The sequence below is a fragment of the Candoia aspera genome, chromosome 2 (assembly GCF_035149785.1).
Source record: "Candoia aspera isolate rCanAsp1 chromosome 2, rCanAsp1.hap2, whole genome shotgun sequence".
NCBI lineage: Eukaryota > Metazoa > Chordata > Lepidosauria > Squamata > Boidae > Candoia > Candoia aspera.
The window spans coordinates 49,902,740-49,915,613 of record NC_086154.1 but is presented as its reverse complement, the minus strand read 5'-3'; the positions used below and the strand labels follow the sequence as shown (position 1 = coordinate 49,915,613).

Sequence of the window (12,874 nt, the reverse complement as noted above, 5' to 3'; positions counted from 1 at the left end):
CAAAAACAGCTGCAGTGCAGCGCATGCAGGATTAAGAGAAAAAGGCATTTAAATAATGATACACTAAATAGAAAATGGCAATGAAATGTCAGTTTCAGTTTCCTGGCAAAAGCAAACAAAGAACTTTGACAGTATTCCTTTTCTCAGCAGAGCATAGGATAAATAGGAAGAGAACAAAATGAGAACATGAAAACTTTCCATACTCCAACACGAAGAGTCTAAGAAAAATAAAACCAACATTCATTCATTCATTTATATGTTTTTTTATAGCCACCCATCTCACACAAGTGACTCTGCGAGTTACAAGGATTAGAAACATAAAAGCCCACAACATGTAACCCCAGGCACCCGAGAACAAACAATATCACCACTCACAAAAACAACAACAACAACAACAGAGGTCATCTAACTACCTGAGCCAAATGCCTGGGGAAACAGCCAGGTCTTCAATGCCTTGCAAAAGGCTAACCGGTTTGGGGCCATCGGACTAGAAACCAGGAGGCGGAAAGTTCTAGTCCCACCTGAGGCCTGAAAGCCGGCTGGGTGGCCTTGGGCCAGTCACTCCTTCCCAGCCCAACTCACCTCACAGGGTTTTTGTTGTGGGGAAAATAGGAGGAGGAAGGAGCATTAGGTATGTTTGCTGCCTTGAGTTATTTATAAAAATAAAGGCAGGATAAAAATTAATCAGTCTCTGGTGGGGGGCAGTTTGCTGTTCCATAGGGCAGGTGCTGCCACTGAGAAGACATGATTCTAGGTCCAACAACATTGATCTTTAGTGTCACACAAACCAAATATTACCAGCTCAGGCTACTGTTTGAGGACACTTTTCTGTATTCATTGTATTATTAATCTGGTGTTGAGTCCTTGGTGCTCTCTGAGCCTTGTTTTCTTGTAGACATTTCATTGCCAGACTAGTCGGGCAATGAAATTCATTGCCAGTCGCACTGAAGACATTCATTCATTCATTCATTCATTCATTCATTCATTCATTCATTCATTCATTCAAATTTTGTCACCGCCCATCTCCCCCAAAAGAGGGACTCTGGGTGGTTTGCAATGAAATTAATGCTATAACAATAAACGTTAAAATCCCATAAAAATAAAAACAAGTTACAAATATAAAATACAATATAAATAAATATATTTATTTATTTATATGAATATGATACGTATATAAATATATTGCCTAGTCTGGCAATGAAACGTCTGCAAGAAAACAACAAGGCTCAGAGAGCACCAAAGACTCCACAGTTCAACCCTGAGCTACAAAGATTCTCTTCGATTACTTTGGTGTTCTTTAGGCAATGAATAAAAACGCCTGCCAAATTCAGACAGGTGTAGTAGGTTTTGTGCCTGGGAAGGATTTACTTGGATTTGGAGCTAGAATCCTTTGAAACATGACTCATCAAACTGTGGTACTATGCTCTACATGGGGCTGCCCTTGGAGTGTATCCAGAAGTTTCAACTGGTACAAAATGCAGTGGCAGTTAAGGATGCCCCTAAGAGGACACACATTACACCTCTGCTTTGTGAGCTGCATTGGTTGCCAGTTTGCTTTCAGGTACAATTCTAGGTGCTGGCTTTGACCTTTGCAGTCCTTCATGGAAGGGGCCAGGTTATCTGAGGGACCGCCTCTTCCCGATTACATCTACCTGTCCCATCAGGTCCAGCAGGAGAGGCATGCTGCGGGTCCTGTCTGTGAAAGAGTTCCATCTGATGGGACCTAGGAGGTGAGCCTTTTCTGCCGTGGCACCCTCTCTCTGGACTATCATCCCTTCTGCGGTGAGGTTAACCCCAACCCACATGGCCTTCTGGAAAGCCCTTAAAATGTGGTTTTTTCAACAAGCCTGGGGATCCCCTGGTAATAGGGAACCTGCGTGTTGGTTGCATTATGTGTAATATTCTCCTGCTCTTGTTTTTATCTATGTTTATTGTTTTAATTGTTTTTAATTGGTTTTGCAGTATGTTTTAATAGGTCTTATTGTATGCCACCCAGAGAGACTTCATGTGAGATGGGCAGCCATATAAATTTGACAAATAAATTAATAAATTAGCTGGCAATGCCACCTAGAATCCTAATTACATTTCTGACATTGAAAGAAAGTATTATATCCATACTGTACTCTCACACATTTTAGGATCCAGTGGAGATTCAGAATGATGCCAGTACAAGTCTGGTAGATGAAGGTTTGGAATTCATATTTTTATGAGTCCTTAAAAGTATAATGCATAAGGAATGCAGCATGGCAAATTATTTGAATTGCTTTGTGATATGCAGAAACTGTTTGCATTTTTGTAAAGTTTCTTTATTTTATGTAATCTTGTCAAGAAAAAAAGAGAAAATATGGGGGTTTGAATTTTTTTGTTGGAAAGCTATGCAGCTTCATAAATCGGTATCTCATGTTTTATCTGAATCCCATAGGGAATTTTCCAAGGAAAGAGAAAAAGCCAAGGCCAGGGGAGATTTTCAGAAGCTGCGTGAAAAACAACAGCTAGAAGAAGATCTCAAAGGCTATTTGGATTGGATTACCCAAGCAGAAGACATTGACCCAGAGAATGAAGAGGAAGGTGATGGAGAAGGCAAACGAAATAGTATGTCAAAGCTCCTCAATTAAAGATAACCAATAAAAGAAAACTCCATGCTGTAGAAATGGTTTACAATGACCTTCTCTAACAGGCTTCCTCCAAGAGTGTTGGGAATGCAGTGCCAGAATTCTTAACCAGCATGGCTTTGGGGAATAGTTATTGGGTAAGCTTGTTGAGAACTCTAGAAGTTCCCAACATTTGGAGGGTACCAGGTTGGAGAAGGCAGCAGGTTACAATATAGATGATTACACAGTATAAGATATCCTTATATTTAATTAGTGAATCCCTTCAAATACAAGAATTCTGAAAGCAGATTACTAACTAAAAAATGTCTTATATGTTTATCCAACCAAGTTATTCTCTGCTAGATGTTGAATCATTTGCTAAGCATTCCATTTGTTCTCGCACCATATATTATTTTATCATATTCAGCAATCGACTTCAATTCTATATTCATGCAGAATATTTACACAGAATATTTCATAATTCAAATCTATATACTTTATCATAGTTTCTCTAAATCAACAGACTTACAATCAACTTTCTTAGATTCATATGTTCCTCCCAACATCTGGTCTGCACACTCCCTGCCCAGCATAATGCCCTATTGCACTTTCCAAATTTTGCTCATTTTTCAGACCCTATCCACCAGAATTTTGCCAAATGCTTTTCTAGGCCCATGTAACATATTAATAGCTTTAGCATTCATTCTTACTATTGTTCCCTTTGTATAAGGGAACAATAACAGTATTTTCCTAATCATCAGGTACAAATGCAGTCTTCATACATACGTTAACTAAGTTGCGTAGCCACTCCATTAGCAAACCCCCTTCATATTTTAACACTTCTCCAGTTCTATCACAACACTGCAGATTGTTTTTCAGCATTCTCACAACATTTATTACTTTCTTTCTATCAGTTTTTTTCTCAGATACTAACATTATTCTTCCTATACAAATCTCTAAAGTCTCCCGCATTCCCTCACTTCAGTTTCATTCTAAATCATTTTATTACATTTATTTTTAATTCCATTCACTCTGGTGGAGACACCTTGTTTGCCCCTTTTTATCTACTTCCAAAGCCATTATTTATTTCCACCAAAATTAGCCTGCATTTTCTCTTTCTTTCAGCAATCAACCTATAAATTCCTACTTTCATAAGCACTCAGAACAGCCTAAATGATACCAGTTCATACTTTCCATTATATGTTTAAGTCCTTTCATTCATAATTAAATCTAAACTTTTATTTCTCTACATTTATTCATCAACTCCTCTCCATCCAATTAGGCTACTTTCTTTTAGATCTGTTGCAATCTTCCCTTTCTCTTGTATTTAAAGACACATAGCATATCTTCCTTTATTTCACTTCTTAATTCATGCTTTTTACTATTTATTCCTTTTACATTCAAAGGTGCAATCTTTCATAGGCCATGATTTCACCAGATGGGCCCCCAAACATTGACCTCCACTACTGTCCTAGCTTTGGTCTATAAAGGCTTTCACATTTATTTGTAAGGCACAAAAGGTATAGACTAGATGACCAGACTGAGCTGCATCCATGCCACATGGTTAGCATTCTCTGCTAACAGTAGGACCGGACTGGTCAATTCTGGCCAGTAGGCCACAAGCACAACAAAAGCCCAGTTCTACCTGAGCATGTTAATATTCTTCTGTGCAAACCAGAATCTTTACTCTAAGCAAAAATACTGTTGTCCGTGTCCCACTAATTAGGAGATGAACGCAGTAAATAATGACACACATTCAAGAGATAAATTAAGTAATTTGGATATATTCAATCCAATTAGGATTTGGTTTTCAGACCCTTACCTTTCTGATTTTTATTTGTAAAAATTAGGCACCCTATTATGTAAGGGTAAGCTGCAAAATGATGGCTAGGAATTGGAAATTACCCTCTTCAGGACAATTTTGTCTTACTGTTTTATTTATAGCAAATGTATAGTATGGAATATGTTATGTGACGTAAAATAGGAGCTTAAGTTTTCCTGGCAGAAGGAATATAACCTTTTGCTATCTCCACTTTATCTCCTGCCATACATTTTAGACATTCCAAAAGTATAGGAAAGGGGCTGCTTTGAGCTTTAACAGGCCTGTGTCATTTGGGATCCATCTAGTAAGCGCCAGAGTAGCTTGGCATGACTGAGAATGATTTCTTTATCTGAAGCATTTGTAGCAGTAGATCCCATTTTAACTCCTCTGTTTTGGGGGGAAATGAACATGCACATTTATGTAAATATATGCGGGATTGAGATGTGTATGCTGTATCCTTGGACATGCTAATTATAATCCAAAATGTCGGGCTGCATTTTTGTGGTGATTTAATTCTTACAGATAGCTGTAAATACTATGTAGAAATGTTCCATTAAAACAAAGTGGGGGGATGTAATAGTGAGCCCTTTAAACATACATCAATTTCTGAATAGGGGTTTTTAAGCATTACATCGAATTAGACATCTTTGATGTGCCAGCTTATTCTTGCACCATTCCAAAATTCTTCTGTTGGGATTTTCTATGTCTCACTGACACGTTTGGGCAGTCAGTCTGTAGATGTGTTAAAAGAAGGCAGAATTGGATAGCTGGAAAATCCCTTTGGTTTTCAATCTTCCTTTAGAAATAAATGATAGCTATGGAACAATTGAAATAGTGAAGTGACATTTTGTGGAAGCAGGAAAACACTTGACCTCCTGGAGATGGAGCATATAGTGCTGAAAAAGGGGAATAACCATTTCAGCCACTTCCTCAGCTAATTTTAAAGTCAAACATGTCAGGCTTTCAGAGCGTTCACACTCTTAGCTTTGTCTGCAGAGATGTTCTTTCCTCCTGATTAAGCATCTAGTGCCCTTATGGCTCATTGTTAATGGCATCTTAAAGCAGTGCTTTGTGCTGTATATCAAACAGCATCCTGTGACAGAACAGGATGTTAATGTTAATGCTATAGTTATGGATATGTTTTGGAGTAGCTAGTCAGACTAGATGTGATATCTCAGAATAGCTTAAAATTAACCTAAATGAAAACTTTAAAGTTTCATAAGAATATTTATTGCCCTGCTTGTTTAGAGGTTTTCTTTTCTTTTCTTTTCTTTTCTTTTCTTTTTTCTCTCTCTCTCTCTGCTAATCCATGTTTCCTAAAACACAATCGACAGTGCCTGTGAAATTGTGCAGATATCTCTTTTAATTCTCACAAAGACTCTGCCACTTAAAATGCCTCTGTGTGATAACCATTGTTAGTAAGAGAAAATTAAGCACTTGCTATCTTATGTGAAAATGACACATTGTTTGTCAACTGATTTCTTTAATGGGTGCAACCAGTGACATGGGTTGTCCTAAATGACAAAATGTTTTTACACATTTGCTGCAGCAGTGTTGTTATTTTCAGGATGGCAGAATATTATGTCTTGAGAAGGACCAAACTCCTTCTCCGGGAATTGCAAATTCCTTCTCAATATACAAATTCCACTGAAGTTAATTCTGTAATACATTATGTACCTACTGCAGGCTTTTTATAGTCTTCCTACTGTTTGCAACAAACTTGTATAGCCATCATTATCTTCCTTTTCTGTTTTGTTTTGGAATATTTGGATGGATTAGATTGGATATGGGCTGGATTGGACTCTTCTAGCTCTCTGCTGAGAATCTGTGGACAAGAAAGTCACCCTATGTTTAGTCAGGCTTGTTTCCTGATTAAGGTGCTTAGAATTGCAGGCTCAGTCAGAGTCCACCATTCTATCCTTAGAAAAACTACACAGAGACATAGAAATACAAATAAGGAAAGTTTCACAGTATGCACTAAGGGGGTTGTTAGCCTGGCAGGAATGTTTTTTGGCAGACAGTTATCACAAACAGAACTTTCTGGATTCACTTCCCCTCATGAGGTTGAGCGCTAATATCCATATACAATTTATGCTTGTGGGAGTTAACACTTTCAACCAGGCAGGCAAAACAGCTTAAGTTGAAAGACAAGCCCAATTTGTGATTCTGTGATTCAGCTTTAATCTTTATTTACTCCATGTGATACTCTTGTAAAACCATTTGGATGCTAATTATTCATCATTCAGTAGAAGGCACTGAATGATCCGTGGAACTGTTAGAAGTGACTCATCTCTCTTCTCTCAGAATCTTTTGTGATTCCAATCCCATCCTGGCCGAGAATGATAGATTATAGAATAATTCAGTTAAGGAAAGCTGTATTAATACACATTGATATCCACAAGTAGAATATTACATTAAAAGAGCTGATTTTTGGATTGCAAAAAGCTGCCTTGTGGTTGGATCATTTAGCTCAAAAGACTGAGTTCCAGATTTCAGCAAAACTCTCACTATTTCTTGGAAATGCAGAGGGCTGAACTTGGACATTTTGTATGGAAAAGACATATTCCACCATTTAGCTATAGCGTAACTGTACCCCATATCTGTAGGTTGAGTCATGGAAACTGGATTTCTTTCTTTTTGGTTGAAACGTTTCGCTGCTTGTCCAAGCAGCTTCTTCAGTCTGGGCAAAGGTTGGTGAGGGGACCCCATATTTGTCTTCCAGGGTGGCTGCATTGTCCCTCCACCTGAATGGCTTGTTAAATGTGCCATGGAGGTGTGGATTGTCTTTGGGATGTCTTACTCCTAAATCCCTCGCTCATCCCAAGTGGATCGTTAAGAGTGGCCTTCCTGGTGAACTTGCAGTAAGCAAAAACAAAGAGCTGAAGAACCTGCTGGGAGGAATGACAGTGACGGGACAACAGAGGACAAAAGAAACACGTGGGTGAAGAACCTCTCAGACAGGGAACTCACCCAGCCAGAGAGAGATGTCTTAGCCAAAGGTCTTAATTTTGCCATCACTCCCAAGCTCGTTCCAGTGGTGGAGCTCATTACAGCCACAGAATCTGCCATCCGTAACAACCATCTACCCATTGAAGAAGCAGAACAACTCCTGCTAAAAATCTCTGCAGTGCTGTCCGGTGCTCGACCTCCTCCCCGCAAACTCATCACCCAAGAGAGGAGAGCCCTGACAGCTCTCAGCAAAGATGAAACCATTACCATCCTGCCTACGGACAAAGGAAGATGCACGGTTGTCCTAAACTCTGCAGACTACCATGACAAAATTACCTCACTCTTGGATGACCACCACACATACGAAAAGCTGAAAAGAGACCCCACCAGCAATTACAAGAAAACGGTGATAGCTTGAAACAATTGGAACAAGAGGGCTCCATTGATAGGGCAACCTACCACCGTCTGTATCCTGGAGAAGCTATCCCCTGCATCTACGGACTCCCTGAGATCCACAAGGAAGGGGCACCTCTCAGACCTTTTATCAGCAGCATTAATTTAGTAACATATAACATTGCCAAACACCTTGCCACCATACTAGCACCTCTGGTTGGATACACTGATCACCACATTCATAACTCAGAAGTATTTGTTGCTAAAGCTAGCGTCCTGAAACTGGATACAGATGAAACCATGGTCTCCTTTGATGTTTCCTCTCTTTTCACCATCATCCCCACCATTGATGCCCTAACTGTGGTGAGGAAGAGACTAGAAGATGACAGCACCCTTGACAGGAGAAACAACCTCAACCCCAACCAGATCTGCCATCTTCTGGACCTGTGTCTCAACATCACTTACTTCTCTTACAGAGGTGACTTCTACAGACAGAAACATGGCTGTGGCATGGGTTCCCCCGTGTTACCCATTGTTGCCAACCTATACATGGAAGAAGTGGAGAAGAAAGCACTCAGCACGTTCCAGGGAATGGTGCCCACCCACTGGTTCAGGTATGTGGATGACACTTGGGTTAAAATCAAGGCTCAGGAGGTACAGGCTTTCACAGACCATATAAACACCATAGACGCAAACATTAGGTTCACCAGGGAGGACACCAAGGACAACAGGCTGGCATTCCTAGACACTGAGGTTCTTATTGGGACCGGTGGCAAGCTAGAAATAGAGATTTACAGGAAACCCACACACACAGACCAATACCTGATGTTTGACTCCCACCATCCACTACAAACTAGGAGTCATCAGGACATTACTTCACAGGGCAGAAACCATCCCCACCTCCATGGATGCCAAAAAGAAAGAAAACCAGCACCTGAGGACAGTTCTGAAGGCCTGTGGGTATCCAAATTGGGCCTTCATTAAATCTAAGTCTGCCCCCAGACCCAAAACAACGGCAGACAGAGCTGAGACCCAGAGTCAACGGAAGAACCTGGTCATTCCTTACATGGCCGGTGTGTCAGAAAGGATAAAACGGATATTTGGATGGAAAATACCACATACCTCTATTTTTCAAACCCACTAACACACTGAGACGGAGGCTTGTACACCCTAAAGATCCAACACTGAAACATAAGAAGAGCAATGTAGTATATGCAATCCAGTGCGGTGAGGAGTGTTCTGAGCTCTACACTGGAGAAATCAAACAGTCTTTACACAAGAGGATGGCCCAACACAGGAGGAACAACACCACAGGACCAGAATCAGCAGTTTACCTTCATCTAAAAGAAAAAGGACACTCATTTGAGGACAATAATGTTCACATTTTGGACAGAGAAGATAGGTGGTTTGAGAGAGGGGTTAAGGAATCCATTCATGCCAAAGTGGAAAATCCTTCCCTCAATAGAGGCGGAGGCCTCAGACACAACTTGTCCCCTATTTTTCATGCTGCTCTTTCATCAGTCCCCAGGAAGATTAAGACCACTTTACAAATTCACCAGGAAGGCCACACCTAATGATCCACTTGGGAATGAACAAGGAATTTAGGAGTAAGGCATGTCATGTTCCCCGTTGCAAGGCATAAGTGCATCACAACGGGGAACATGCACATCAGGAAAGAGGAAGGGAGAACCATAATCCCTTAAACACACACATCATCCCTTAAGCATACAAACCCACAAGTAAATCACCAGGACAATAGAAGGGCACCTCAGACCGGACCTGGAGACCATCAGCAGATCAGAGGAACTCCCACCCATTACCCCGGGGGGACGCACCTGCACCGGACGAAGGCAAGAAGACAAAGAGGATCGTCGGAGATCGCCCGAATCACCCATCACCAAACCCATTACCACGCTAATCCCCCATCCGGACCTGGCTTGGGGGGACAATAGGGGGTGGAGGGGGACAAGGTCCACCACCGGGGTATAAACAGGATGCCCTACCACCCTTCACGCATCCCCGTCTTTTTCTCTGCATGCATTCCGTTTCAATAAAGCCGGAAATCCTTAGACCCTCTAAGTGAGTCCGTGTTTTATTCGAGGCGAGGCTGCCCTGACATAAAGACGGGGATCCAAAATTTTTTTTTCCCACTAGCACCCGTCCAGGTCCATTCTGTGAGGGAACCAAGCTAGCATGGAAGACATCAGCTCACGGCGAGGCGACTACCCGACGACTGGCAGCGGAACTCCCATCCCAACGAATGGAAGGTGCCTGAGGCCCCGACGGCACGAGGTCCAGGTGAGCTCGGGATCGAGTTCGGAGGGAGAAGCAACGGCGAATGCCACCCGTGAGTCCCGTGGCACGTGAGCCACCATCGACGAGACGGGGGGATCCTCGCCAGGATCGCCCGGAACCCCGGAGGAGCCGCGGGACATCCCATCATCCACGGCATCAGGAACCGAAGGTGAGCGGAGGGACGACCGCACCAAGAGGAGCTCTCGAACGGCGGCAAGGCTGAGCACGGTCGAGGAGAAGCTGGAGGCGATGCAGCAGCTGCTCCAGAGGTTAGCAGCGGCGTATGAGTCCCACAGCCGGGGCGCGGAGGGGCCGGACACCAGATGCCCGACACCTCTTACCCCCCCCTTGGAGACGCACCAGCTGGAGAGACGGAGGAGAGGTCCAGAGGACGACGCAGTGCCAGGCAGAGTCCGTTTCCAGGAACCCGCCAGATGGGCTGCGCCCCACCCTCCCACCCCGACAGCACGACGACCGGAGCGAAGCAGGAGCCGGCAAGAGAGGGCACCAACACCACCCGACGCCCGACGGAGGGAATCCCCACGGCGAGACCACGGAGCCCCGACTGCCCGAAGCACACCTAGGTGCCCAGATGCGGCTTGGAGCCCACTGAGAGCGGCGATCAAGGACTTCGGCATTAAGTTCGATGGGGACCCCACAAAACTCTCCTTTTTTCTCACCAATGCGAGAAACTACATGGAGGAATGGGGTCCCTACTTCCGAACAGAGAAAGGCAAGGTAAATGCCTTGGCAATAAAATTAAAAGGACGGGCCGCCGACTGATATGTCCAGTTATGCCAGGCAGGCGCCCCGGAACTTGAGGACTGCAGTGAGTTCCTATGTGCAGTGGAACTGCACTTTAGGGACCCCCTGGAAAGGGAGAGGGCGAAAAGAGCCCTGAAAGCCCTAAAACAAGGACAGCACTCCGTGGCAGACTATGTCATGGAGTTCCAAGCCCTGGCCGGTAAGGTCGAAGTATGGTCTCAATCCACCCTCATTGAGAAGTTCAAAGAGGGGCTCAACCTGAATGTACTCAGGTGGGCACTCTGCAAAAACAACCCCAACACTCTGGTAGAGTGGATCTGGCTGGCAGGGGAAGCAGAGGACGCCCAGGACACTTTCCTCCAAGCGAAGAGGGAAGTGCAGCACGCAGAGGTGGCAAGAGGACCCCGCACAGCTGCAGGACCGGTGAAGTTGAGACCCCAGCTGTGGAAGGAAGAAAGAGACCGATGGTTCGCAAAGGGCCAGTGCCTTAGGTGCGGGAAGGAAGATCACAAGGCGGCGGTCTGCCCGAAAGTGAAGGCGAGGGACAGCTCATGGAAGACACCAACCAAGCCAACCCCAGCACCCAGGAAAATGCCAGTCGTGACAGGCGAAACCGCAGCAAAGGACTTCCCTTACCTCACCGAGGAAGAGGAAAGCGGAAACGACGAACCGGCGGAAAACACCAGCCACCTGCCCTAAGAAGCGCCAGAGGACAGGTGGAAGGAAACAAGAGGCGCAACAACGGGGGGGGAGGGTGAGTGAAAATTGTCCCACCCTATATGTAAAAGTCTCCCTAACGAATGGTGGGAAGATGGAAAAAGTTTGGGCACTAATTGACTCTGGCTGCTTATGCCAGAGTCAATTAGTGCCTTATGCACCCAGACCTGGTGGCCACGGTAAACCTCCACTGCTATCCACTTCAGCACCATTTGGCGTTTACACAGTTGGATGGATCAGCGGGAGGGGGCCCGGTCACCCAATACACGGACAAAGTTGCACTGCAGCTTGGCAGCCACAAAGAAAGACTGCCCTTCATCGTGGCACCGGTGGGGCAACCCCTAATCATCCTAGGGATCCCGTGGCTGGTGCAACACAACCCACAAATTAACTGGACAACCAGGGAAATCACGTTTTTGGACGGGCGCTATCAAGCACCCACAGGGGATCGGGTTCCCCGTGCTGCAATGGGGAGGGCGGCGTCGACCTCGATGCATCTGGAGGTGGCGACCATGGAGGGCCTGCCAGCCAGATATGCAGAGTTTGCCGATGTGTTTGGCGAGAAGGAGGCTGACAAACTCCCACCCCATAGAAAAACAGACTGCACCATAGAACTGGTCCCTGGTGCAACCCTACCAAAACCCAAAATCTATGCGATGACCCAGAAGAAGCTGGCAGCATTAAGAGAATTTGTCGATAAGAATTTAGCGCGGGGGTTTATCGAGCCCGCGAATTCACCAGTCAGAGCCCCAGTCCTCTGCCTGGAGAAAAAGGACGGGTCACTGAGGCTCTGCACCAATTACTGCAGCTTGAATGCCGCGTCCATTTCAAATAAATACCCCTTACCCATAATAAAGGACATCCTAGCCCACCTGGCAAAGGGCAAAATATTCTCAAAGCTGGACCTAAGGGAAGCCTACTTCCGAATACGAATAAAGGAAGGGGACGAATGGAAGACGGCTTTCAACTGCCCGCTGGGGTCCTTTCAATATAAAGTTCTACCATTTGGGCTGGCGGGGGCACCGGGAGTGTTTATGCAGTTAATTAATGAGGTCTTGCATGACCACTTATTTAAGGGGGTGCTTGTCTATCTCGATGACGTTTTAATTTATTCAGAGACCGAAGAAGAGCACGAACACCTAGTGAAGCAAGTGCTCAGGAAACTCCGCAAGGCAGAGCTATACACCAAGCTCTCCAAGTGTGAGTTTCACAAAGACCAAATTGACTACCTGGGCTATAGAATCTCGGCAAGGGGAATCGAGATGGACCCAAGCAAGGTCCAAGCCATACTGGCGTGGGAGCGCCCACGCACGAGGAGACAACTCCAAAGTTTCCTCGGGTT

The 12,874-nt window shown here is 44.5% G+C and overlaps 1 protein-coding gene across 1 annotated transcript in view; it reads left to right on the top strand.

Annotated features, from left to right (window-relative positions):
- LOC134489977 (voltage-dependent L-type calcium channel subunit alpha-1D) overlaps positions 1–12,874 on the top strand; it is a 160,956-nt gene that overhangs the window by 26,789 nt on the left and 121,293 nt on the right. The window contains exon 4 of the mRNA XM_063292853.1: positions 2,423–2,592. Coding sequence (XP_063148923.1) covers positions 2,423–2,592 — 170 coding nt within the window. The remainder of the gene's footprint in view (positions 1–2,422; positions 2,593–12,874) is intronic.